This window comes from Heterobasidion irregulare, assembly GCF_000320585.1.
Source record: "Heterobasidion irregulare TC 32-1 unplaced genomic scaffold scaffold_05, whole genome shotgun sequence".
NCBI lineage: Eukaryota > Fungi > Basidiomycota > Agaricomycetes > Russulales > Bondarzewiaceae > Heterobasidion > Heterobasidion irregulare.
In genome coordinates, this window is record NW_009258201.1 from 171,415 (window position 1) to 196,027 (window position 24,613).

At 53.9% G+C, this 24,613-nt stretch overlaps 8 protein-coding genes across 8 annotated transcripts; 6 read left to right on the top strand and 2 right to left on the bottom strand.

Moving 5' to 3' along the window:
• Positions 1–321: 321 nt before the first annotated feature.
• On the bottom strand, positions 322–3,391 carry HETIRDRAFT_417470 (uncharacterized protein; the record flags this gene model as incomplete). The annotated part of the gene is made up of 7 exons (XM_009548578.1): positions 322–716; positions 776–973; positions 1,026–1,418; positions 1,474–2,245; positions 2,304–2,561; positions 2,622–2,688; positions 2,748–3,391. 7 exons carry the CDS (start codon positions 3,389–3,391, stop codon positions 322–324), a joined length of 2,727 nt encoding a protein of 908 aa, XP_009546873.1.
• A 1,066-nt stretch (positions 3,392–4,457) lies between these two features.
• Positions 4,458–5,038, top strand: HETIRDRAFT_318834 (uncharacterized protein; the record flags this gene model as incomplete). The annotated part of the gene is made up of 2 exons (XM_009547685.1): positions 4,458–4,725; positions 4,764–5,038. The coding sequence occupies 2 exons, from the start codon at positions 4,458–4,460 to the stop codon at positions 5,036–5,038; spliced, it is 543 nt and encodes a 180-aa protein (XP_009545980.1).
• Positions 5,039–6,800: 1,762 nt separating this feature from the next.
• Positions 6,801–9,538, top strand: HETIRDRAFT_104689 (uncharacterized protein; the record flags this gene model as incomplete). Its single annotated transcript, XM_009547686.1, has 5 exons — positions 6,801–7,313; positions 8,477–8,576; positions 8,626–8,759; positions 8,825–9,078; positions 9,163–9,538. The coding sequence occupies 5 exons, from the start codon at positions 6,801–6,803 to the stop codon at positions 9,536–9,538; spliced, it is 1,377 nt and encodes a 458-aa protein (XP_009545981.1).
• A 494-nt stretch (positions 9,539–10,032) lies between these two features.
• Positions 10,033–10,848, bottom strand: HETIRDRAFT_426779 (uncharacterized protein; the record flags this gene model as incomplete). The annotated part of the gene is made up of 3 exons (XM_009547687.1): positions 10,033–10,108; positions 10,265–10,637; positions 10,722–10,848. The coding sequence occupies 3 exons, from the start codon at positions 10,846–10,848 to the stop codon at positions 10,033–10,035; spliced, it is 576 nt and encodes a 191-aa protein (XP_009545982.1).
• Positions 10,849–11,127: 279 nt separating this feature from the next.
• HETIRDRAFT_244657 (uncharacterized protein) lies at positions 11,128–11,331 on the top strand (the record flags this gene model as incomplete). Its single annotated transcript, XM_009547688.1, has 1 exon — positions 11,128–11,331. A coding segment is annotated over one exon (204 nt), but the record flags the coding sequence as incomplete, so codon positions are not given.
• Positions 11,332–12,162: 831 nt separating this feature from the next.
• On the top strand, positions 12,163–13,435 carry HETIRDRAFT_426780 (uncharacterized protein; the record flags this gene model as incomplete). Its single annotated transcript, XM_009547689.1, has 3 exons — positions 12,163–13,023; positions 13,095–13,287; positions 13,338–13,435. The coding sequence occupies 3 exons, from the start codon at positions 12,163–12,165 to the stop codon at positions 13,433–13,435; spliced, it is 1,152 nt and encodes a 383-aa protein (XP_009545984.1).
• A 3,479-nt stretch (positions 13,436–16,914) lies between these two features.
• On the top strand, positions 16,915–23,828 carry HETIRDRAFT_244837 (uncharacterized protein; the record flags this gene model as incomplete). The annotated part of the gene is made up of 19 exons (XM_009547690.1): positions 16,915–17,269; positions 17,335–17,505; positions 17,557–17,660; positions 17,730–18,521; positions 18,583–19,450; positions 19,517–19,725; positions 19,833–19,999; positions 20,056–20,161; positions 20,236–20,474; positions 20,539–20,698; positions 20,752–20,985; positions 21,051–21,269; positions 21,328–21,621; positions 21,683–21,985; positions 22,040–22,168; positions 22,351–22,485; positions 22,620–22,775; positions 22,850–22,888; positions 22,941–23,828. Coding segments are annotated over 19 exons (5,568 nt in total), but the record flags the coding sequence as incomplete, so codon positions are not given.
• Positions 23,829–24,057: 229 nt separating this feature from the next.
• HETIRDRAFT_409305 (uncharacterized protein) lies at positions 24,058–24,609 on the top strand (the record flags this gene model as incomplete). The annotated part of the gene is made up of 1 exon (XM_009547691.1): positions 24,058–24,609. A coding segment is annotated over exon 1 (155 nt), but the record flags the coding sequence as incomplete, so codon positions are not given.
• Between the last annotated feature and the right edge of the window lie 4 nt (positions 24,610–24,613).

Below are 24,613 nucleotides of genomic sequence, written 5' to 3' on the forward strand. Positions count from 1 at the left end.
CTCTTGCTGCATCTCTCACTTGTTAGCGCCAGTCTGTGCTGCGGAATCAGCCACGATGAACTGTTCCAATACGAAATGTAAATGCAGTCTTCGTCTCTCACTTTACCGTTCTCCGCCGCGACGTGTCGTTCCTGAAATACTTGATCAGGAAAATTAGACGGACCATCTATTCATGGATGACAATCGGACCTACTAGAGCCTACATTTCATGATGCTCATTCAAATAGTCGGCATCGTACGAGGACTGTCATAAGCATACAATGGGATTAAGCATATATCTAGCGAAGGTTTTATCATACATGAGTGGAAATCTCACTGGCTTCACCACTCGAGGTCGCGCTGCACGAAGCGAACGTCCATTTTGTATTCATCCAGAAGCAGCGTCCCCTTCTCCAAATCCTTCGGATCTTCCCAGTCGTACTTTCCGTGTACATCCCATCCTTCGGCATCCATCCTCTTCTGAAATATCCCTCGCAACAGGGAATAATCAGGTTCCTCCTCGAACGCCAGGCTCCGGCAATGATCAAAGTACGCTGTGAACTCGGGCGGCGACCGCGCAAGAAGCTCACGGAAGGGCTTGCCCGACTTCATCTCCCCGATGCGCAATGCTTTTGCAGGAACGGAGGGTCCATATATGCCCTGCCACGGCAGTCGTCCATGGAACAGATAGAGTAGACAGTTCCCGAGCGCCTCCATATCGTCGCGTCGGGAAGGTTCTGTAGATTCCGACGCATATCAGAAAATGAGAAAAGGTATCCCGTGGGAGAAAACATACCTCGACCAAAGTGCACATTGTAGCTCATATAGCGAGCAGTGCCAACCCACACGAGGCCGGTGCGGAACGGGTTGTGCTCGCCTGTCATCGGGCTCATAAACGGCTTGGCAAGTCCGAAGTCGAGCATGTAGAGCAGATTCGAGCGATTGCCGCGACCCATCGTCAGGTTGGGAGGCTTCACATCGCGTAGGATGATCCCTCGTGAATGTACAAATTCAATTCGGTCAATCTGTAAGGTAAGGAAACAAACCCGTCAGACTCACATCAACGCAAATTGGGGCACAAGGGTTACTCGCCAATTCCATGGCCAGCATTGCAACCGTTCGCAGCGATAGCGCTCCTCTGCACACCTGCCGGAGGTGGTCCAGCGTCACACCGAGTCGGTCGAGGATCAAAAAGTAGCCCCCGCCGTACATTTCGAAGTGGTGAAGCGCAGGAATGGCCTGGTACCCACGCAGCTGACGATACACTTGCGCCTCGTACGGCAAAAGGCACGTTTCCTCCGCCTGGGTAGCCTTGCGTGTAGACGTGCTCTCACCGTTCAGAGCGGGTCGTTTCTCATCCCGCTGGCCACCCTTTGACATCTCCCGCTTGACTGCAACTTCCTCGCCCGTGAGGACGTGGAAAGCGGCGCACACCGTGCCTAGAACTAAAATCAGACACAGTCGGCTTATGACGAAAGGATATGGTCCACGAACTGAAACTGCCAGAGTCGATGATATGAGTGACCTGGTAATGGCCGCATACGCGATACGGTGGGTACATGCTAGACGATCGTTTGGCGGGAACAATAGATGGATTGCCGAGTTCAGCCTCATCCAGTGCATCGCACAGAGACGACAGATTCTCTATGATCAACGTGGGTGTAGCGGTGTCCAAAATCACCTTAGACTCCACCTCGGACGCAGTTTGAAGGAGAACGATAGGGAATCCCGCCGTGCAAGCGGGTTCTACCATTCGAAACGGCCCGGTCGTCACTATCAGGATCTGAGCAGGCTTGATATCGGGGTGGTCACATTGAGAGCGCTTGAGGAGCTCAGGTAGAAGCGCAGGATTTTGTGCATGAGGAGAGGCCCATGCGGAGTGTGAAATGTCGATGGTGAGCTCGGGAGGGATATGCGGTTCGAAGTACTGAGTAAATGTGGCCGCATCTAGAGATGGAATCCCTACGAGGGTGTATCCCCGCTTATGCAACATATGGATAGTGTCGATGGCATCGGACCGCAGACGTGGAGTTAATATGATATCAACAGCCTTATCCAAAGATTCTTTGTCTGGTGAGACTCCAAGATGTAGAAACGTATCGGTCAATGCTGTGTAGACGATGGTGGAGTAGGATGCGTCAGGCGCTTCCCTCAGTCGGATTGTCTCGCACTCGATGTATATCTCTATCAACTGACGTGACGTTCGTTTCTTCCAATCAAGGGGAGTCAATGATATCAAAGCTTTGCGGATGCCTCCCTCGCGGTCCTGTGTGAGGACGTGGTTAGTACGAGGTCGAGGAATAGCAGTGTAATTCAGGACTGACAAAGATTGTCCCCAATATGTCAAGTGCGACGACTCTGACATCAACCGCAGGCGTTGCGTGCTGAGGCTTTGGAAGGCGTTGAACGTCGGGGAAATCATCATCAGATCCCCAACCTGATCCTTCGTCTGATTCTTCGTCTTCATGCGGGTCACCATTGAAAGGAATAGGCATCGAGTAGAGCCTTGTGGCGTCTTTACCTCGAACATCGACCTTGCTGGGTTCGATGAGATGAAGCAAAATATCTTTCGTGCATGTCGCCTGAATAAGTCAGGTCCAATGAGTGTCGACCATCGCACTGTGAGTACACTGATCGCTTACAGCACGCGCTTCTTTGAGCCATGAGATGGTTTTAGTCGTACCTGTCCAGGAGTAGTCAGATCCGAGCCTAGTGACATGATCAAGGTAATCATAGGCGTTCAATGGAGCATGAGCAAAGCGACATACTGCTTGAACAACAATAGTTCGTTGTAGATCGAGGGACGAGCCAATGTCGAAGGATCTCGCCAATCCAAAAGCTCATAAAAACGGCTTCTGGGTTTCCGCAAGTACTCTGTACCCATGGCACTTCTACCGCTCCAGGTCTGCCATCCATCTTCAACAGGGTCATCGCCACCTGATGATCGAGGTTCCACTTCCCTGCGATGATCGTCCTCCAAGATCGATTTACAGAATATCTTAAAATCTGCCTCGTCCAGTTGATGAGGTCCACTGAAGCGATCGCCCGAGACGTCGAGGTCAGAGACAGTATAGTTTGCAAGGAGCTTGGGAAATGTGTAAAGGTAAAATGGGCGCTCGCTGGAGCTAAGAGGGGGAGTTACGGTCAATACCCTTTCCAAGTTCTCTGCGGCAGGTGCTAGAGTAAAAAAGCAGTTCTTGGAGGCTCCGACGGGTTTCTCTGAGGACACAATGAATAACATGGACAAGTGGGCGTGTTCGGGTCGGTCGCTATACCCCATGTCATTAGCGTAAATGCGGAGCGCAAGGAACGGGTGGGTGTGGATATCTGCTGATTTTTTGGTACCATAAGGCGATATCCAGTGAGCAGATCGCTGAGGCAGGAATCTTGCAACGACGAAAGAGTGCGCCATGGCCTGGATGAAGAGGAACAGGGGGTGACCTCGTTGAGTTGCGCAGGCCCCAACAGAATCTAGAGTCAGCTTAGGATTTGGAAGAACACAGGGTATGCCGATCACGGGCTCATACTCGCTTGATAGTTAGTTACCAGGGTCTATTACAAAAGCGGAGCGTAGAAGGTGAGCGGAGTTTTGAAAAGTGGATTGACGCTTATGAGCGCTGAGCAAGTGCCCACCGCCTACCGCCGTCTGGAATGCATCTCGAAGTTACCGGTAAGAATACCTATGCTACCAAGAGCATGATGTCCCAAACCCGTCATCCAGAATACATTGGCTGATTCAATTTTTTTGCGATGGCCAGGCGGATAACCATATGGTACTTGGAATTCGAAGCATGCCTCGCGCATCCATCCCACCGCGCTTCGAGAAAGGTTCAGCGCTCAGCGCTTGATGGGTCTTCTTCTGAAATGGAAAAATACTTATCCCTCACTCGGTGGATGGGTATTGATGATGAAACCTCTTTTGATTTGCCAGACGTATTCAGTGCTAACAAAGATTTGCCAGACGTATTCAGTGCTAACAAAGTTTCTTTATAAGTCTACCCACAACAGCAAACTCGGGATGTAGGAGACTATCTGACACATATACGGGTATTCCTGATTTTCACTTCAGTGGGAAAATCACTGAGTACCTCTGATTCAGGGAGAAGGGTATCTGGGCGGTGCAGTCCGAAGCACCAATTCTTCGATAACCTGTCTTCTCACAGGATCCAAGCGAGGTGTCCAGAGCCTGTGTGAATTTCACTGAGATCTCCATCCTCGATACTGACTCTGGAACTCTTTATTGGCTCATCATCGTGTGAGTAAATCAACGTGCCAGCCGACGATACAGTCAGTGTCACTATATCGCTTGGCTGCAGGCTGCAGGATAGAAAGTGATTCAGCACCTGATAATAAGGATGTAAGTCCCTTTTTCACGCCCAAAAATCTTCTTTGAACTTCAGTCAGCATATAGATACCTGGACAACTGCGACACAGACACAGACACTTCTTGCATACACCTATATCTCCCATATCCCCCTATGGCATCTGAACTTCATATGAGATCAGTCGTACACTATCAGCCGATTCGCATTTCTTTTGCGCAATCTACAAGATCACGCAAGCCTGCTCTCAAAAAGCGCCCATGTGTTGTTGTTGAAGTAACAAAGATGGGAATCACAATCACGCCTCTCTGTAGGGCGCAGAAAATATCTTCCACAGAATGGGGTAGAAGAGAGGGGGACGTTGAATGGGGGTGGCTCATTTTGTCACTGCGGCCTGACCTTCCTCTTAGATGGTGCAAGAGTGGTGGCAACCTGTTCAGTTTACGAACTCTGAACATCCAGTCCTTTTCGATGGCATCGCAGTTACTCGAGATCCTCTCATTGTAACGCACGAGCCTTCCCTTCCAAAGCTGGAATTTTATGTAGGTCCCAAGCCATCGTATATCTGGGTTGGGGACAACAGAGAATGGATTCCTCCAGACGAAGCCCTGACATTGGGTAGAAATGATCCATACACCAGCATGTCGACAAAGGAGATTGAGAAGATAAAAGAAAAGTGGCAGTATTGTACGTGGATCTCTTACTGCGTCTTTTATTCAATGTTTTTTGCTGCATAGGGGGTATTCATCAGCCTGTACCATGATTGCTGAATACCTTATATGGCTCATTGACACTGCTTCCTCGAGCATTGTTTTGATGTATTTTATGTCAAAGGCATATTTGTGTCACTTTTCTACCATCCATATGCACATGTTTGACTCACATTATGGTATCCATCACATCATGTAACATTCCTGTGGTAATAGCACCTCCCAGAGGTTGGGGAGTTTTGACGGGAGAGGGGGACCAAACCCGTTTCCTTGGCATTATCCAAGGTTTATATCCAACACTCTTGCATTCAATTGCCGAGGAGGCACTGTTACTACGATTCCCATTTTGTTCTATCATTTGTACAAATATATACAACAGTTCACCAACTTAGGTCATCCTGCACGAAGCGAACATCCACCTTGTATTCCACCGGCAGTAGTGTCCCCTTCTCCAAATCCCTTGGATCTTCCCAATTATATTTTCTGTGCACATCCCACTCTTCAGCATCCCTCTTGTTCTGGAATATCCTTCGCAATAGCGCATAATCAGTTCAACAATACGATTGGGCATGGTTGTCATTACAAGAATCTGGGAAGGCTGGATTCCGGAGTTGATCGATTGGGTATGCTTGAGGAGTGCGGGGAAGAGGTTGGATTTTTGTTTATAGGGGGATTTGCAGAAAGAAGGAGGTATGTCGATGCTAAGTTCAAGGGGAAAGAAGGGCTAGATATGTTGTGCAAATGTCAAAGGATCCAGCAAGGGGATGCCGAGGAAGGTATATCCACGTCTGTGCAAGCTGTGAACTGCCTGGGCGGCATCCACGCATATTTTTGGGTGGAGTAGGATTTCTAGAGCGGCAGACAGGGATGCCTCTTCAGGTGAGGTACCAAGATGCTTGCACACATCGGATAACAAAGAGCGCGCAACATCGGTATAGGATGTGTTATTGGATGCATCCTTGAGTTGATGGGTCTCGCATTCGATGTAGATGTCCAGTAGCCGACACGACGTCCTCACCTCCCAATCAGCTGGTGCCAATGCTGTCACTGCACTTTGAATAGCATCTTTACAGTCCTACAAGATCCGACACATGCGCATCAGACAGCGCCGCCAAATCACTTCAAAATAAATTCGGAACGTGATGCTTACAAATATGGTTCCCAACAACTTGAATGTGGTGACCTTGATGTCTGTTGCAGGAACAGCAAATTGCCGCTCGTAGAGAATGTGAAAAACAGGCTGCAGTTGGTCATTGTCATCCCATTCTGTATCCCACAACGCCTACCTTCACGTTAACTACAGCAACTTCCTGGAGGGTTCAAACTCCACAATGGAGGATCCGTACATCCAGCTCCCCAGCCTCACCAACGACACCGCCAAAGCGCACTAGAACTTTGTCCAAGTCCGCCTCGACGGTGACGACCGCACGGGTTTGCAGCACCTCTCCACATCCAACTCATCCTTGATTTCATCCCTGTCCTCTTCCAACGACGACGACGATGACGGGAGCGAGAGTTTCTTCGACAAGCACAAGACTGTGGTGATCATCGGGGCTGTGGTCGTGGGGGGCTTGGTGCTGCTGGGCGCTCTGGTGGGAGTGGCAGTTTTTTGACCGTTGCATTTTCCCAAAACTTGAATTCTTCAATGTGACACGTGGACTTCACATCTCCAATAGCTTCTTGCACAGTAACCACTACCTTCCTAATTCGGACCCCGCCTCGTCTTTGCCTCCTCCATCATCCTCAAATTCTCACTTCCTCACGTTTCCTTATCGACTGCGCTCATACCATGCCTAAAGACCCTGGTGAACATAATGTCCACCAGGTGCGGGTCTCCACCTCCCCGTTAACCAGGGAGTCTCCCGCCACCCGAAGGGCAACACCCCCCGACCCTCAGCCATCCACCAACTTCACAGGCCTTGACCCAACTCCCTCTCAGCCCACCGACCTCGACATGGAAATCTTAAGCCCAACCGACTCGCGCCCAGCATCCCCCACAGCCCCGTCATTGCCCATCATTATGGACGAAGACTCCCAAATTGGGGTCCTTTCCTCCCCAATCTACATATCCTCCACTGATCCTTTTGACCAGCAGAATAACATTGTCACTTCCTCACTTCACTCCATTGCAGACTGGCTGGAATCCATCAAATGGGACACTCTCTTCGGACACAACCCCTTGGATGCCGCTACCCTGAACTTGAACCCCCTTGCCAGCGCAGCAACACGGGTTGTCCAGTACCTCAATGCCGGTATTGCTGGCAGGTCCGTCACAGTCCCCGAGCTCCAGACTCCCCCACCTGTATAGCCACCCCGGACCACAAACCCACAGCAGCAGCAGCCTCCGGCCACACAACCACTCTTGGGCTTTGACGCCCGCTGTCGCGGAGAGGAATGGTTTCTCCCCTAGATACGATCGGGGTTTCCTGTTTTTCCGGATGTACCTAGTGTTCGTTTGATTGCTGCTCTAGATGATACCTTCTGGTGTTGGCACGATACACAGATGCTGGTCACAGTTATAGGCAATGATGAGAATATCTTGAGCTATTTAGCGAATTTCTGAAGTGGTGCCGGACCACTAACAAAGACAATACTCCGTAAATGTTGAGAATAATGAGGAGAGGCTTAAGAACTTTGTGATTCAAGTTGCTGAGGTGCTACACAGATTGAAGGCGAGCTACTAGTTCGTCTAGTATCCCTACAAGTCTTGCAGCTTATCTCCAACTGATATCACTCAAAGAACTTATTGACTGGCACTGACTGACTGAGTAAAAGTAAGAGGGAGAGATGGTCTCTGCCTGAAGCAGGACAATTAGCCTCCTTATATACTATTTCAAGTGGGAATCTCCTTCCTAGTATATACAGGCTGAGTAGAGTCATTGTGAGTCACAAAGAATGCTGTAGAAATAAAAAGAATAGGGAGGAAAGCAGAGGAACAGAAAGGAAAGTAAAAGAAAGGCTCAGAATGTGGTAGAATATTCCTTCAGCTTCCTTCAGAACTGCTCAGAACCTTCCCCTCCTTTCAGCTTGGAATGCCCTAGACCTTGCCCCTTTCCTAAACATTCTCCATCCTTCCACTAAAGCTCCTTTCTATTCTACCAGATTCCACTGCTTTCTTTCCATTCCTTATTGTCTTGCCATGGTCTAGCCCTTTCTGAAATAGACCCTAGGCTCTGGAATCTGTCCCAAAAGTGAATTATGAGTATGAAAAAGGATAGGAAATCAAGTTTAAGTGGTAAAATACTCAAAAAATATGTAAAAAAATCGGAATTAAATGTCCTGTCCCTTCTAGGTTGTTTCTCTTTTCTTTCTTCTAGTCAGATATTCTGCCCTCCATTCTACCATCACTATTTGATGCCTAACAATGTGCGAGCGCGACACCGCTCTAACACTCCTGGCCGCATGTCCTATGCGAGGGCCATCTCATGCTCATCCCAAGCCCCTTCCAACGGTTACACTAACTAGACCATCTCGCGGTCTCCGTCGAGACAGTCTGCCTCCACCAATGATGCGTTCATCGACGAAATCATCAGGCTAAGAGAGGAGAACCCAGACCTCTCCGCAGGTGAACTCTTGGTGCTCCAATGCCATATTGCTGCCGGTCGACCCCCCAGACCCCACCGCACCTCCCTTCCAAGAGGCACCCGTTGTGCCGTCCATGTTGTCTTCTCAGGGCCCAAGCCTGACCCCGCCCCATGCCCTGCAGTTGTTATACAGGCGGTCAACGCCAGACTACCCACCGAACGAAGTGCGTCCCGCACCACTTCAGCCAATTGTTCGTCCCATAATAATGTCACTATCAGATTTGCCCAGGCCCCGGAAGAACCGGAGATCACCGCAGTCCGGTCAGCGCTTGGAACCCTTTTCCCGCACATCCCACCATCGTCCTATTCTGTCGGAAAACAGCACATTATCTCTACGGTGAAGTTTCACTGCCTCCCCTCACCCACCCTGATGGTTCCCCTATCACAGTTGAACAATACACCACAGAACTCAAGGCCTCCCCGGCATGGCAATCTGTGCATATTCTACGACCCCCCTGTCTGGTCCAAGAGAAGGACTCCCACGTAAGCACACTGTATGTCGACTTCCACGACAATGGCCTCCTGTCAACCCTGCACCAAGTCCTACACGATCCCACCCTCCCCTAGGGTGAAGTGGTACACCTGGTCAAATACCACAAGCAGTACTCCACGCCCCAATGCACCGCCTGCTTCCGATGGGGCCACCCCACCCTGCTTTGCCACTCCCCCACCCATCGATGTGCCCACTGCGCAGGCCTCCACTCAGTGCAAGACCACCGCCAGTGAGCTGAATGCTGCCATGGCGACAACCCCACCCCCGACAGCCTCCCGTGCCCCCATCCCCCCTCATGTGTCACCTGTAGCGCACCCCACAATGCTACCGATCGCTCCTGCCCATTCTACCAAAACCGGCACAACGCCGCTTGGATCGAGCAACACCAGCCAAACCCCCTGGATCAACGCCAGTCTCACGACAGGCATGATGTACCGAGCATGCGCATGACCCCAAGGCCCTTCTAGGAGCCACCGTGTGCATTTTCTCCCCATCCCCAGCGCCTCACCCGCTGACCCCCAAAGCCTACAGCATGTAAATGCGTGTGGCTCGTGTGCCCCTCCGTGCCAGGCCATCGCCGGCCCATCTCGCCCTCACTAGCGTAGTAAAGCATGTTGCTACATGTGTTAAGCCAGAATGTAAACCGCTCCCCAGTCGTAACTCATACTCTGCTTGAAACCAAAGCAGAGGAGTATGATGTTGTTCTCATATAGGAACCTTACTGGGGTTTCCTGTGTGATATACCATCGTCCGTGTCCAGTACTAGTGAGGAGTACCGGGGCGCTCAAATACACCCACATTGGACCCTTGTTGAACAAGGGGGCCCCTTGCGTGTTGCCACTTACATTAATAAACACCTCTCGCCTCTGCAGCCTAAACTATGCACACACCTTGTCAACCACCCTGACCTTCTCCTCATTGCTATTCCTGATGGACAGTGGCCACTATATATCTTGAATGTCTATAATGACGCTGATTGCACCGCCCTGCATTATCTCAATGCACATGTTCACGTCCTGCCTATCATCGACATTATGATGGGTGATCTCAATTTCCACAGCGACATCTGGGACCTGGAGTCCGGTCATAACGACCGTGCTGTCACTGAACTTTTGGACTTCACAGATGGCTTAGGTCTTGTATTGCTCAACACGGACGGTCAACCCACCCACGTACCACATGCTTGAGAGACAGTGTGCGCTTCTACCGTTATTGATCTTATATTCGTTGCCGGACGCATTGCAGAGGCACCCACTACTATCTTTTCCATAGACCCCAATGGCCGGCTCCTGTCCGACCACAACCCCCTGCTCCTGTCCATTGACACAAGCCTCCAACTGCCCCCCGGAATTCCCCGCATAAAGAGGAAATCTGATGCAGAACAGATGTTCTTCGCGGACTGCGTCCTGGCCATCTCTGGCCTCAATCCACCCCCTCCTCTGGAATCCATCAAAGACACACAACGCCTCTGCGACACAATATTCTTCAGGATAGATGAAGCCTTTGCCACCCATGTGACCATCCCCTATATCAACCAGCGCTCCAAAACCTGGTAGAACGGCAATTGTTCCCTAGCCCTCGCTTGCTTTCGGGAGACGAGGTCTAGAGAGGACTGGCGGATATACCGGCGCACTATCCGCGAGGCGCAAAGAACCCACTATGACACCATCATCCATGAAACGGCAGACAAGCAGCAAGTGTGGAACCTCATGTCCTGGATGCATCCCCGACCCCTGCCTCTTTACCACAACCTCGTCCATAACGATACCCCTCTAACCTCAATGCCAGAGCTCTTCGAAGGACTACGGGAGCAGTTCTACTCTGTAGCAGACCGTCCTGTTGATATATCCATTGTGAACTCACTCCCAGATCGTCCGGAATGAGACTGCCCTCCCATCTCTCTTCAGGAGTGTCATGAAGCTGCAGCGGCATGCTCGTCCTCATCAGCCCCTGGACCAGACCACATTACGTGGCCCCTGGTCCAGCTCCTCATCTCGACTCATGAATCCGGAACAATCCTCCTCGCTCTATACAACGCTTGCCTACGGCTAGGTTATTGGCCAAATCAATTCAAAATCTCCACCACAATAGTCATTTCCAAACCCAAGAAATCCGACTACTCGAGGCTTAAGTCGTACAGACCCATCATACTCCTCTCGTGCTTAGGCAAGCTAATGGAAAAAGTTCTAGTAAACAGATTTCAATACGAAGGAGCCAAATTCAACATCTTTCACCCCAACCAGTACGGAGGCACTCGCTTCCACTGCACCGAGGACGCAAGTGTCATGCTCACCCAACATGTTCGCACCGGATGGCGTGAAGGTTTACACACCTCATGCGTGGCACTAGACGTTGCGCAATTTTTCCCATCTATGAATCACATTATGCTCATCAATCTTCTGCAAAAGCAGGGTTTCTCATCAACGTACATTCGCTTCTTCGAAGTGCTTCTTCCAAATTGCCTCACCATGCTTTCATGGAATGGCTCCACCTCAGACCCTTTTGTGGTCAACGTTGGCATCAGTCAGGGCTCCGCCCTCTCCCCCGTTATATCTGGCCTATACTTGGCTGCAGTATTACATCTAATTGACCCAGTTGGGCAATGAACCGACTGGGATTCCCTGCTATTCTACGTTGATGACGGCCTGTTGGTCACTTTGTCTATATCACTCGCACACAACTGCGTGGTCTTGTCAGAAAAGTACCACCTTCTTTCTGAATCCCTCGCCCGTCTAGGCTTGGCTATTGAATACAATAAAACTGAACTCATGCACTTCCCTCAAAAAGGCACCACCACTAATCTCCCGGCCATCACCCTAGCCGGACGTGCCATTGAACCCACCACAATATGGTGATACCTCAGGTTCTTCTTTGATTGCAATCTCTCCTTCAAGGAACATATCCGCTTCTATGCAACCTGGGCCCTTAGCACTGTCAAGTGCGCGTTACACCTCGGGAACTCAATACGGGGCCTATCCCCTTTACAGCGTCGCACGCTATATAAGTCGTGTGTCGTACCCCTACTCATGTATGGCTGCCGTGTATGGTGGCACAAACATGGCATCAAAGGACTCATGTCCACCCTGTCCAAAGCGCAACACGAGGGTGTGCACTGGATTCTCTCTGCCTTCCGTACCTCCCCAATCGGAGGCATGGAAGTTCTCGCCGGCATTCCTCCCCTCCATCTGCACATCAAAAAGCTTGTGCAGCGAGCAGCTCTTTGCACCCTCCGACTCCTAAATCAGCATCCAATAAACACTGCTCTCCACCTACAACATCCGCACGAGCACTCGCCCCACATCCCCTTCCCACTACATTGCACTAGAGCATCCTCCAACCTCCCAATCCAGCTGATTAGAGATCTGATCCCCAAAAACACCAAATCCTTTGCTCCCCTACACCCGGAAGTGCAACCTGGCAAACGAGTCATTGACACATTCGCAGACCACATCACCTTCCGACTTTTGCACCCCCCCAAGTCATCCCCTGAATTCCCTGCCTGGGTCCGCGACCTCAAGCGCCGCATAGCAGCGGAATCCTCATCCAACAATACCACGACCTGCTTCTCAGACGGCTCATTCTCCCCCTACAATGGCAGACATGCGGGCTGCGCGTGTCTAGTGCTCCCACCCAACTCCGACCCACCCATCATCCGCAAGCTTGCCTATGGGCAAACTACTGCCTTCAACGCTGAGGTTATGGGCCTCACCATTGCCCTGCACCATGCCATCCTCACTCCCAATACCTTCAACATCATCCTATATGCAGATAACGAAGCTGCGTTAAAATCCCTCCTTGACCCAAGAGTTCATCCATCCCAGATGTGCTCTATCTTAGCATGCCAGAGGCTAAGAGCATGGCTCTCCGCCACCCTCAACCGTCACCTTACCATTGCCTGGTGCCCCGGCCATGTCGGCATCCCTCGCCAGGAGCAAGTCAACACCTTAGCCAAAGCCTCCCTGCGAGATAACCCCCCCCATTTGCCTCCGCTTCCTTCCTCAAACAGAAAGCCTACACCTCCATGCTTGCAGCATGGCAGACCCTCATGCAATCCACCAAATACAGTGGCCGCGACTTCCCTAGGCAACGCGCCTTCCAGAAGGTGGCTTCCACCAAGAGCAAGGTCCTCCGCCAGGTCGGACAACACAATACGCTGGCTGCACGCACTGTCAGATTAATCCTCAATCATGGCCCTATGGGTGAGTACAGGTCTAGGTTCTTCCCATTCGAAATGACCACTTGCAACTAGTGCCACGAGACACAAACATGCAAGCACATACTATTCTGGTGCACTCATTACCAGCGCCCGCCGGACTTCACGGTCACAAGATACTTATCTTGTCATGACCCCCTCTCCGGTCTTATCAAATTCCCTAGAGACAATCCATCTGCTTTCACATTCGAAGACGCCCCGCTCAACACGGAGGATTTACTAGCAATACTGTAACTTCTGCTCCTTTTACCTTTAACCCATTGCCCACCTCCCCAGGGCTGACAGACCGGGTCTTAAATGAACCCTTAACGCGCTACGATACTCGTTGCTTACTCTTGCTTATACACTGCCGCCTCTGGCGTTACGCTGTGCGGGATATAAATGCATTGATTTAAAAATAAAAATAAAAAAATAAAAAGATGCGTGGACTTCAAATTTAGACTTCCGCTAATCCCTTCCCTGTCCCGACGAGTAGGCCGCTTGCTCTCCTCGCACGACAGCACCTCTCGCAAGACTGTAACAACACATTTACCTATACTACAAACTTCCCTGTTGCCATCCAAGGGCCCGTTTATGACCGGAGTCCGAGGGTGAATCCACAAATGCCGAATCTCCTTCTTCGCCTTCCTTCAACTTGCTATTCAAGTGTACTAGTAATATGAGGGTCTCTCCACGAGGTTCGCGTGTTCACTACGGAATCATGTGTTGCGGATCATCTTGCAAGGCCAGAATATTCTCAGCATGCCTTGGGCATGTAACGCTTAGGCATGGCGTTCAGCTCACTGGCGCCATCCGACCCGGAAACAAATTAGCTCGAGCTGGGCGAGTATCTAAACTGAATCCTGTCCCATAGGGGATGCGCGGGTGCGGTATCGATGGGAATAATGGCTATCATCAGCAAATCGGCAGATCTCTTAGGTGGTCTGAGATGTCTGATCTCTGTCTGAGAGTTCTGAGGGCTTCTGTCGCCTCTGGGCATTCTGAACTCAGACATTACTCAGAACTATCCAGAATGATAAACAGGAATTGAGAACTGGCAGTAGCATACTTGTAAAGTACTAGAATGCAAGCCAGTGATCTTATCATAAAGATGCTAATTACACACGAGCCTGCACTTGTCTTGTACGAGCGTGGGCACAGGTGGGCGGCGGCATTGAAAGAAGACGAGCCTGAGCTTGTCTTGTGCAAGCGTGGGCAGGGATCGGCGGCAGCAGCGAGAGGATCCGAGTTGGTAGACGGTGAGATCAGACGAGATAAGGCCGCGCTCTTCTCGTACGAACGCGGGCAGAGATGGTAGGCGGCAGCGGCGGCGAGACAAGAGGAGGCATGCGCTCGTCGTACAAAAGGAGGCGTGCGCTCATCGTATAAGAGGAGGCGTGCGCTCGTCTAACAGGACGAGCGTGGGCAGAGGTGGTGGTGGTGGGTGGCGGCGGCGAGACAAGAGGAGGCATGCACATGCTCGTCGTAAAAGACGAGCGCGGGCAAAGGGGGTGGCGCTGGACGGCATCGGCGGCGAGATAAGACGAGCGCGAGCAGAGGCGGTGGTGGACGGCGGCGGGGAGAGCAAGCAGGGCAGCAAAGATGTGGCAGCGGCACGTGCCATCGCCACGTCAATGCGTCGTCGTTGCGCACGCTGCGCTCTGCCTCTTGCTCTCACCACCGCCCACTCCCCCCGCCCGCACTCATTTTGTCTCATTTTCTCTCGATGCCGCCACCCACCTGCGACCACGCCCATACCCTCTCGCTACCGCTGCCGATCCCCCGCTCGCGCTCGCACAAGATGAGAGCTCTCGATGCCCTGCACCCACGCTCACACAAGACAAGTGTGAGCTTGTATCCTCTCGCTGCCGCCGCCCACCCCTTCCCGCACTCGTATCCTCTCGCTGCCGCTGCTGATCTCCACCTGCGCTCGCCAAGACGAGTGCAGGTGTGGCCTCTTTCAATGCCGCCGCCCACCTTGCCTGCGCTCGTATCCTCTCGCTGCTGCTGCCCACCCTGTCCGCACTCGTACCCTCTCGCTGCTGACGCTGATCCCACCTGCGCTTGCACAAGATGAGTGCGGGCTTGTCTTCTTTTAATACCGCCACCCACCTGTGCCCGCAAGTGTGGGCCTGTATCCTCTTGCTGCCGCCGCCCACCTTGCCTGTGCTCGTGCTCTCTCGCTGCCACCGCCGATCCTCACCGCCCGCGCTCGCACAGGACGAGTGCGTGCTCGTATTCTTTTGCTGTCGCCGCCCACCTTACCTGCGCTCATATCCTCTTGCTGTCGCTGCCCACCTCGCTTGCGCTCGTACCCTCTCGCTGCCGCTGCCAATCCTAGCCGCCCATGCTTGCACAAGACGAGTGCGGGCTCGTGTTCTCTTGCTGCCGCCGCCCACCTTGCCTGCGCTCGTGCTCTCTCGCTGCCGCTGCCAATGCTAGCCACCCACGCTTGCACAAGACGAGTGCGGGCTCATGTTCTCTTGCTGCCGCTTCCCCCCCTGCCCGCACCCGTACCCTTTTGTTGACCCTCTCGTTGCCATGCGCAGACTGTCGAGCCTCAAACAGAGTCCAAGATGGAGGACTATGTGCCACTCACAATCTGGTGTGCTCATTTTAGATGCCGGGCTGTCCTTTGTTCGTAGTATTTTGCATACAGTAGAATGATAATATTTTGATGGTAATAATGTTGTATGAAATACCTGTGTGAGGCTGCAGACAGGGTCTGAGCTAATGACCAAATCTCTGACTATTGTTCTGGATGAGCTCTGACTGGTCTGACATAAGACAGATGCAGAAAGGTAACCTCCTGACGGCAGAGTCTTGTTCTGACCTCTGATTGGTCTGAGCCATCTGAGTTCAGAACAATCAGAAGCTCTCAGACCTGGATCAGACATCGGCCGATTTCCTGATGATGAGGGTCAGCGGGCACATCATTGGTAGCATTGACTGAGAGTGGGATGGCTGGCTGACTTCTGATTAACATACTTTGATCATGCATTGAAAGAAGGCTCCATCGGTCAAGTTTGGAGAGCAGGTATGATTGGTACTCAACTTCAATGCTTCGCAACTGTGACTCGTGGAGGTGGAGATTGTTTCTCTGCGCCTACATAGCAGGATTACGACTGACTTGTCGCGAGCGTTCAACCTGCCCTAGCGATCGAGAAGCAGCTGAAATGCATCAAAAAGACACTGGAGACTTCCCCGTTCTTTGGGGTTGGTCTGGATTGTCTCATCGATGGCCAATTAGGATTGCATGACACATCTTGACTCTTGAAGCCCAGTACGCCGAGGTGCGGCATCTTCGAGGGAAACAATGGCGCTATGGATTCGAACGATGACATGGTATACACCATGCCATGCCGAGACGCATGGCTCTGCTCTGGTGGATTGAAGCCACTGGCAAGACAGGGGCGGTCACTTCGGCAGTACCACTGGCTGTGCTCACATGACCCATTACATAATTGGATGCGCCGAAGGGGTGCCACCGTTGGAAGCATCGTCCGAGTCTTGAGACCCTCTCCTCCTCTCCTCCTCTCCCCCTCAACACACATCCCTCTCATCCGTCCCCAGGATGATGACAAGAAAGAGAAAAAGCAAGGCCGCCGCCTCTGCCGCACCCGTCGAGCCCGTCGAGCCCGAGGTCGCGCCCAGCGAATCCATCACCGACGCCGCAAAGTCCAACCTCTCGCTCTCGATTCCCGAAGACGTTGATTTCGACCTGCTCAGCAACTTGCTCCCCGACGTGTCCCTCGCCTCGCCCAGCTCCGACGAGATCATCTCACTCTATCGTCTCGTCGTCGTCCAGGCTACGGACATCGACGCCACTCAGCGCGACTTGGAGGAGGCGCGCTCGGAGCTTCAGAAGAAAGACGTCGAGCTCGACCAGGTCTTGCAGGACAAGGAGTCGTCGTCGAAAGAGGTCGAGTCTGAACTAGAGACGCTGCAAAAGGAGCTGAAATACCTTAAGCAGGAGCGCGACCAACTGCGTAGGCGTTGAGGTCATTACGCATGGTTGTGTCCGTGACATTGAATGCCCCTTTCTCTTCTCCAGTGACCTCGCAAACATCCCTCCAAGCGCAAATCACGACGCTCTCCAGCTCTCAATCCTCGTCCTCCACTGAAGTCGAGTCATTGAAGCGCAAAGTCGAGGACACCGAACGGGAGAAGCGTGACCTGGTCGGCATCGTCAGCCGGTTGAAAGAGGATAGCAGTCAACGCGATGGTAGGTCCTCTTACTTTATGTCTCATGCCTCCCTCGCTTACTGTCTTCCAGAGGAAATCCAAACGCTGCGCACGAACCTCAAACAGGCCCGCCACGACTACCAAGCTCTCGAGAGCGAACTCCGGGAAGTCCGCTCGACAGAGACATCCTCCAAAGTGAGCATCCATAAGCCTCTTATGATTTCAATCGCGCGCTGACAATACCCCCTTGTATCCCGCCACCAGTTCAAGGTCGACGCCCTCACGCAGCAGCTCCAGCTCGCCAAAGACGAGGCCGAGCGTGCGACCACGGAGCTCACGACCAAGTCCGAAGACTTCGCGAAGCACCGCCAGACAAAGCACTCCGAGCTCGCACAGCTGCAGTCCGCGCACGACGCGCTCGCACAGACGCATGCTTCGACCGAGGGCACGCTCAAGGCGCTGCAGTCCGCGCACGCATCGCAGTCAAAGCAGCTCGCCCAGCAGCTCGCGCGCGTACAGGAGCTCACGGGGCGCCTCGCGGAGCAGGAGGGCGCGTTCGCGAGCGAGGCCGCGGGTCTGCGGCGGCTCGTGCAGGTCATGGAGGAGCGCGAGGCGCAGGCCAAGGCGATTGTGGAGGGCATCGAGGCGGAGTGGGCGGACGTCGGTGCGCGTGCGGAGCGGCGCGAGGCTGTGCTGCGGGAGGAGATCGCGCAGGAGCGGCGGCGCGCGGAGGACGCGGAGGTGCGGATCGAGGAGATGGAGCGCGTGCTGGAGAAGGTGAATCGCGGGGAGTTCCCGGTACCGGTGGCGGGGAGCATGACGCCCGCGACGCCTGCGCGCGCGGGGGCAGGCGCGGCTCCTGATTTGCTGACGCAGGGCATGATGGGGCTTAGCCCGACAGTCGCGATGGCGAGCCGGTCGCAGCGGTCCGGCAAGACGTTTACGGAGGTGTATGCGGAGTACGTGCGCCTCCAGGAGGAACACGCGCACAAGACGGCCGAGTACGACCACATGGAGCGTACCCTTGGTGCGGTGCTCGCCCAGATCGAAGAACGGGTGCGCAATCCCGCGCTCTCGCTTTCCCGTCGTTTCTCTGATAATTCGGCGGCATGTTTAGGCGCCGATTTTGGCACAGCAGCGCGAAGAGTACGAGCGCGTGCAGTCGGAAGCCGCGCAGCTCGCGTCCCAGCTCGCGGCGGCACTGCGCGATCGCGAGGCGGCGTCCACGAACGCGCAAGAGACGGCGCAGAAGCTCGCGCAGAGCGGGCGCGAGAACGACCTGCTGCAGAAGCAGCTCAACGACCTCGCACGCCAGGTGCAGGCGCTGCTGAAGGAAGTCGGGCGGAAGCACGATGCGTCCCTCCCATCGGATGACGAGCTCGAGCAGGACGACACGGCGCGCCCCGCGGAGAACATCGAAGACGTGATCACGAACCACCTCGTGCTCTTCCGCTCGATCCCAGCGCTGCAGGCGCAGAACCAGAAGCTGCTGCGCATCGTGCGCGAGCTGGGCGCGAAGATGGAGGCGGAGGAGCGCGAGTACAAGGACACGCTTGAGCGGGAGCAGAACGAGGCCGTGCGGGAGGCGCACGATGCGATTCGGGAGCTGCAAGGGCGGCTGGAGAGCCAGCGGAAGAGCCACGAGGTGACAGTGCAGGCGTACGTGAAGGAGCGCGACGCTTTGAAGAGCATGCTCGCGCGCACAGGAGGCGGCGCCATTGCGGAACCGTACGTTAATGGGACTGGGAGCGGGGGCGTGAACGGGGCGGCGGCGGAGAGGGTCGCATCGGAATCGCGGGAGGGCGTGCCCGAGTCAGAGCTGGCGAGGGAGCTGGCGGAGATCCAGAGCCAGTTTGACACGTATAAGATGGAGATGGGGGTCGACAGCGTGCGGGTGCGGGACGAGCTCGTGAAGTTGCAGAGGGAGAACGGGCAGCTCGGGGCGTTGCTCGCCAAGGCGAACGCGAAGATCGAGTACACGGCGGGTGTGTTGCGTCTCATTCATACGTGTATCGTCGACCGTGCTCATCGTTTTTTTTATTGGGTTGCAGAGCGCCACAAGATGGCGCTGGAGCAGTACGCGAACCAGGCGGAGGATTTGCGGGATATGAGTGTCCGGCTGCAGGAGCTGCGCGATAAGTACGCGCGAGCGGATATCGAGTGCAATCGCGCGATCGCGGACGTGATCAGTGCGAACGGGAAGATAGAGCAGCTTGTCAACGAGCGCGCGAATTTGCGCGCGGAGAAGCGGATCTGGGAGGTGTGTGTCGCGCCTTTTACTGATTATTCCTTGTTCTTCTTAATTGGATGGACGTCGGTCAGCCGTCTGGGTGGGTGCGTATATGCTGACTGCGTCTATGTCAATAGGGCGTGCAGAACCGCTTACTGGAAGAGAACAAAGCGCTTTCGATTGAGCGGTCGCATCTGTCGGATCTAATGGGCAATGTGCAGAAGATGCATACGGATCTTGAGCGCTCGGGCGAGAATGATAGAAGGCGGCTGGAGAGTCAGATCCAGATGTTGGAGAATCAGACGTGAGCGCCAAGTTTTATTCGACCGCGCCGACTACCATCTGAGTTTGTTGCTGCAGCCAGGACCTTAGGAGCCAACTTAGCCAGGAACGCGATAGCGTTAGGCATCTGACGCTGAAGAAGGAGATCGAGGTTAAGGAGCTGCAGGCGCGCGTCGACAAGCAGGTGCGTGTTGCTATCACTCAGTTCCCGTCCTGTTTCCAAAGTCTTTCATCTCACCGGCGCGCACCAAATTGTAGGCGCAGGACCTATCGCATACCCGCGAGTCGCTGATCGGCGCTCAAATGAGCAAAACCCATCTCGAGGAACGCGTCGCGGAGCTTTCACGCCAGCTCCAGGGCAACGAAGAGAAGCTGGCCGTGTACGAGCGGCGTGGGTCTACTAGCGCTCTGGCGAACGGTGACGCACAGCCAGGGGTCTCTGGCGCCGATCATCTGAGCAAGGAGCAGCAACTTGAGGCTGAGGTGGCAGAACTTCGGTGCGTTTTGTGTCCCTTCATATCCTATGCGATGCTTATGATGCTAATTGACTCATGAACGCAGCGCTGCGTTGAAAGTTACTGAGCTCGACCTGACGAATGCGCGAGGCCATGTGCAGCAGTTCCAAGAGATCAGCCAGGCGAACGAAGCGGCGCTAGCGAGCTTGAATGCGACCTACGACGACTACAAGTCGTCCACGGAATCGCAGCTCGCGAAGCACGAGGTACGTTGCGTTGGATGCTGGACATCTGAGTCGATGGCTGACTTGAGTTGCAGTCCGACTACAACGCTCTGTCGGAGAACTTGCGCGTCGTCCAGCAGGAGCTGACGGCGTCTCGGGAGGCGATGGCGGAAACGAAACGCACGTTTGACGAGGAGCGAGAGTCATGGGCGAACGACAAGCGGACGCTTGAGGATACCCTCGTCGAGTTGACCACGTCGGAGAAGCATATCGCGGAAGATCGGACGTCGCACGATGCGGAGATTCGGCAGCAGGAAGAGCGAGCCAAGGTACGTACAGGACGTTCAAATTCTCGTCTCCTAGCACTCATCTTCTGACGGCGTCTGTTCAAAAGTCTGCCGAGGCTAAGTACAAGAACGAAGTCATCGCTCATGGCGAGTCGCTTCGGGACCTCGAAAGCTTGAAGGAGCAGTTGTCGAAGCTGCAGGCCGAGGCGAGGACGCACCTGGCCGCCGCGGAGACTGCCCAAGCCAAGTTGGTGTCGTCCGAATCTAGCTGGGGCCAGCAGAGAGAGGCCCTCGACAAGGAGATCGCTGATTTGACAGCTAGGCAAGTCATCCGTGTTGGCGCGGCACGCAACGGGGTTCTAAATCTCTGAGTCTAGGTCGAAGGAGTTAACGGAGCAGAACAAGGTACTCCACCAACACTTGGACTCGGTCAGTTCGCAGGCTGCCCGCATCCGTCAAGCTGCCGATGCAAGTTCTGCGCCGTCTGGGGACGCCGAGCCCGCCGGCGACGTAGACGAGAAGCTTTCTGATTTGCGCCGGGTGATCGCATACTTGCGCAGAGAGAAGGAAATTGTCGATATGCAGCTCGAGCTGAGCAAGCAGGAGAATGCTCGCTTGAAGCTCCAGGTAACCCGCCTCAGCCAGGACCTCGAAGACACCAGGGCCACGCTTTCTGAGGTGGGCACTTTTTTATGCGATCAAATCACGCAGTCAGATAATTTGATCTTGCCCCGTTCAGGAACGTGAACGTGCCGTCGCCGCGGTTGCGACCGATGCACAGCACGCGGAACTGGTGGAGAAGATCAATCAACTGACCATCCTCCGGGAGAGCAACGCGACGTTGCGCGCGGATGCCGAATCTCAAGGGAAGCGCGCCCGGGCTCTGGACGCCAAGCTCACGGCCTTGTCCGCTGAGATCGAGCCCTTGCGGGAGCAGGTTCGCATGACGCAGGCTGAGCTGGAGGGACGCCAGGGCCACATTCAGCGCCTGGAGGAAGAGAACAAAATGTGGCAGCAGCGTAGCTCTCAGCTGCTTAGCAAGGTAAGCGTATCAGTGACGTGCATATACATATCTCCTCATATGTACCTGTTCTAGTATGATCGCATCGACCCTGCAGAGGTGCAGGCCCTCAAGGACGAGATAGAGCGTCTGAAATCCGAGAAGGCCGAATTCGATGTTGCGTTGTCTACTCGAGACCAGCAGCTGCAGGAGCGTCAAACATATGTTAGTTGATGGCATTCTGACGAGAGAACACAACACTGAAGATAATCTTTGTACAGGTTGAAGGTCTCGAGAAAAACATCCGAGACCACAGAGATCTCAAGACTCGAACGGAGACCATGTTCCGGCAGAAACTGGGCCAACTCAACGGGGACAAGACTCGGTTGACCGCGGAGAACACTCAGCTGACCAAGGACCTCCAAGCCCTACAAACGCAACTGAAAGCTCTCGGTGCCGAGCGCGACGCGATCAAGGCTACGCCGGCCACCGACTCTTCTCAGCATATTGTTCAAGAGCTGGAAAAGATCCGAAAGGAGAAAGTGGCGCTCGAACAGGCTCTGCAGCAGGAGAAGGCCCAAAAGGCGGAGTCATCCAGCGGTGCGGCTGGCCAAGCTGCACTCGTCGTAAGTTCGCTGTCAATTTGGTACAGAGGCATGGCTGAGCATCCCCATAGGCATCTCTTACGCAGGAGCGGGATCGCTTGCTTGCCGAAAAGGCGACTTGGGCGACAGCCACCCCAGCGGCGTCGGTTGAAACATCATCCAAGGAGTGGGCGGCCGAAAAGGCTGAGCTCGTCAAAACTCGTGACGAAGCTTCTACACAAGCGAAGGTAAGAATGCGGTTACATCTTCAGAATACATCCATCTCATGTACGCTTCAAAGGCCATCCAAACCGAGCTCGAGAAGCTCAAGGAGGAAGCGCGCAACTTGAGCTTGGCCAATGTCAGTTCAACGACCCAATACTCCGAATTTTTACTGACGTGGGAGACAACAGAAAAAATTTCAGCAGAGGCTCCAGGAGAACCAAGCAGCCCGTCAACGGGCTACCGCCGAGCACGAGGCCGCTATCAAGGCCGCAGTCGATAAGGCCACGAGCGAATTGCAAGCCGCCGCCTCATCCTCATCGTCTGATGAGCTTATCAAAAAGCATACGGAGGAGCTCCAGGCACTAGAGCAACGCCTCCGCACGAAGCACCAGGGTGAATTGAAGGCTGCCGTCGATGCTGCGGTTGCTAAAGCCAAAGAGCAATCCTCAACAACGCCAGCCACTGGAGAAAAGGCCGGAGCGGTCAATGCGAAGCACCAGGAGGAGATTGCGAAGGCAATGGAGTCTGGGAGGCTGGAAGGGCAGTTGAAGATGAAGATGAAGGACAGTCAGCTGGTGCGAGCGCAGTCGCGCGTCAAGGCGCTAGAGGCGCAGATTGAGCAGTGGAAGAAAAGCGGTCTCATCCCGGAGACAATGACCACATCTCCTACTGCGCCGACAACCCAGGCATCTGCATCCGCCCCTGCATCTGCCTCTGCACCTGTGGCACCCGCCCCGGCTACCAATACGGCGGCATCGGCTGGGCGAGGCGCGCCTCGAGCCAGTGCGGCTGCTGCCCTTCCCCGCAAGCCATCACTCGCCTCCGCCGCACCTCTAGCCTCAGGGGCGCCTGGCAGAGGTCGCGGTCAGGGCGCTGGTCGTGGACTCAACATTCGCGGGAGCGCCGCTGCAGCTTCCTCCGAGGCAGGTCCCTCCAATCAAGGCGGTGTGTCTATCATAGGTGCTGCGGGGAAGCGCGCGCGAGAGGAAACCGGAGCGCCTGCGAGCGACTCGCTCGCGAAACGGCTGAAGCCCACTGACGGAAGTGCTCCCGGGACCGGCGGTAAACCAGTGACGCTGCAGCGCAATCGGGTTGGACCTTCATGATATCTCAGACTCTCATCTGCATTTTTTTTTTCTTTTTACCCTCGATTGTATTGTTACCTGCACAACTACAGTGTACATCAGATCCTCAGGCTAATTTATCTATACAAGCTTGTACCGGCTTGAAGTTTTTTACTCTCTCTCCCTATCTCTTGATACCGAGCCTCGATGCTCTCGCAGTAAGATGTGCTTCACACAGAAGATTGCCAAGGTGTAACATGTGAGGTCAATAGACAAGTATGCAGTAGCCCAGCTCATAAATAATCGAAGACAGGTCGTAGCGACTCGTCGAAGGCTCGTGAGACATCACCGTGAAAAAATGCGTAAGTAGGTATGCAAGATGGTGATAGAAGAAATGTCAACGTGTGACAAGGACGAAGGCGTGAAGAGGAACATGCGGCGCGTAAAGGAGACGGAACGTGAAGGTGTGAAGAGTCGTGAACGCGTAAATCAGGGTCATGGAGGGATCAGCCTAGGATCGACAGCAGGGCATAGATAGAGACGACAGCAGAGCGACGATAGACAGTGGGACGGACAATAGGAGAGCGGGATGCAGATTTTGGGAGAGGATAAATTTGCGAGGGAGGAGATGCAGATATGATGGTATAAACAGATAGATCGTGAAGAAATATGGGGGGAAGACGAAGAGGACGGGCGATAGATAAGATCCGAAGCAAAGGAGTGGAACGCGCCAGAACGGCTGAGTAGACATGTGATGGGCTTTGTCCGCATCGAAAAGACCAAGAAAAAGTAGAGGA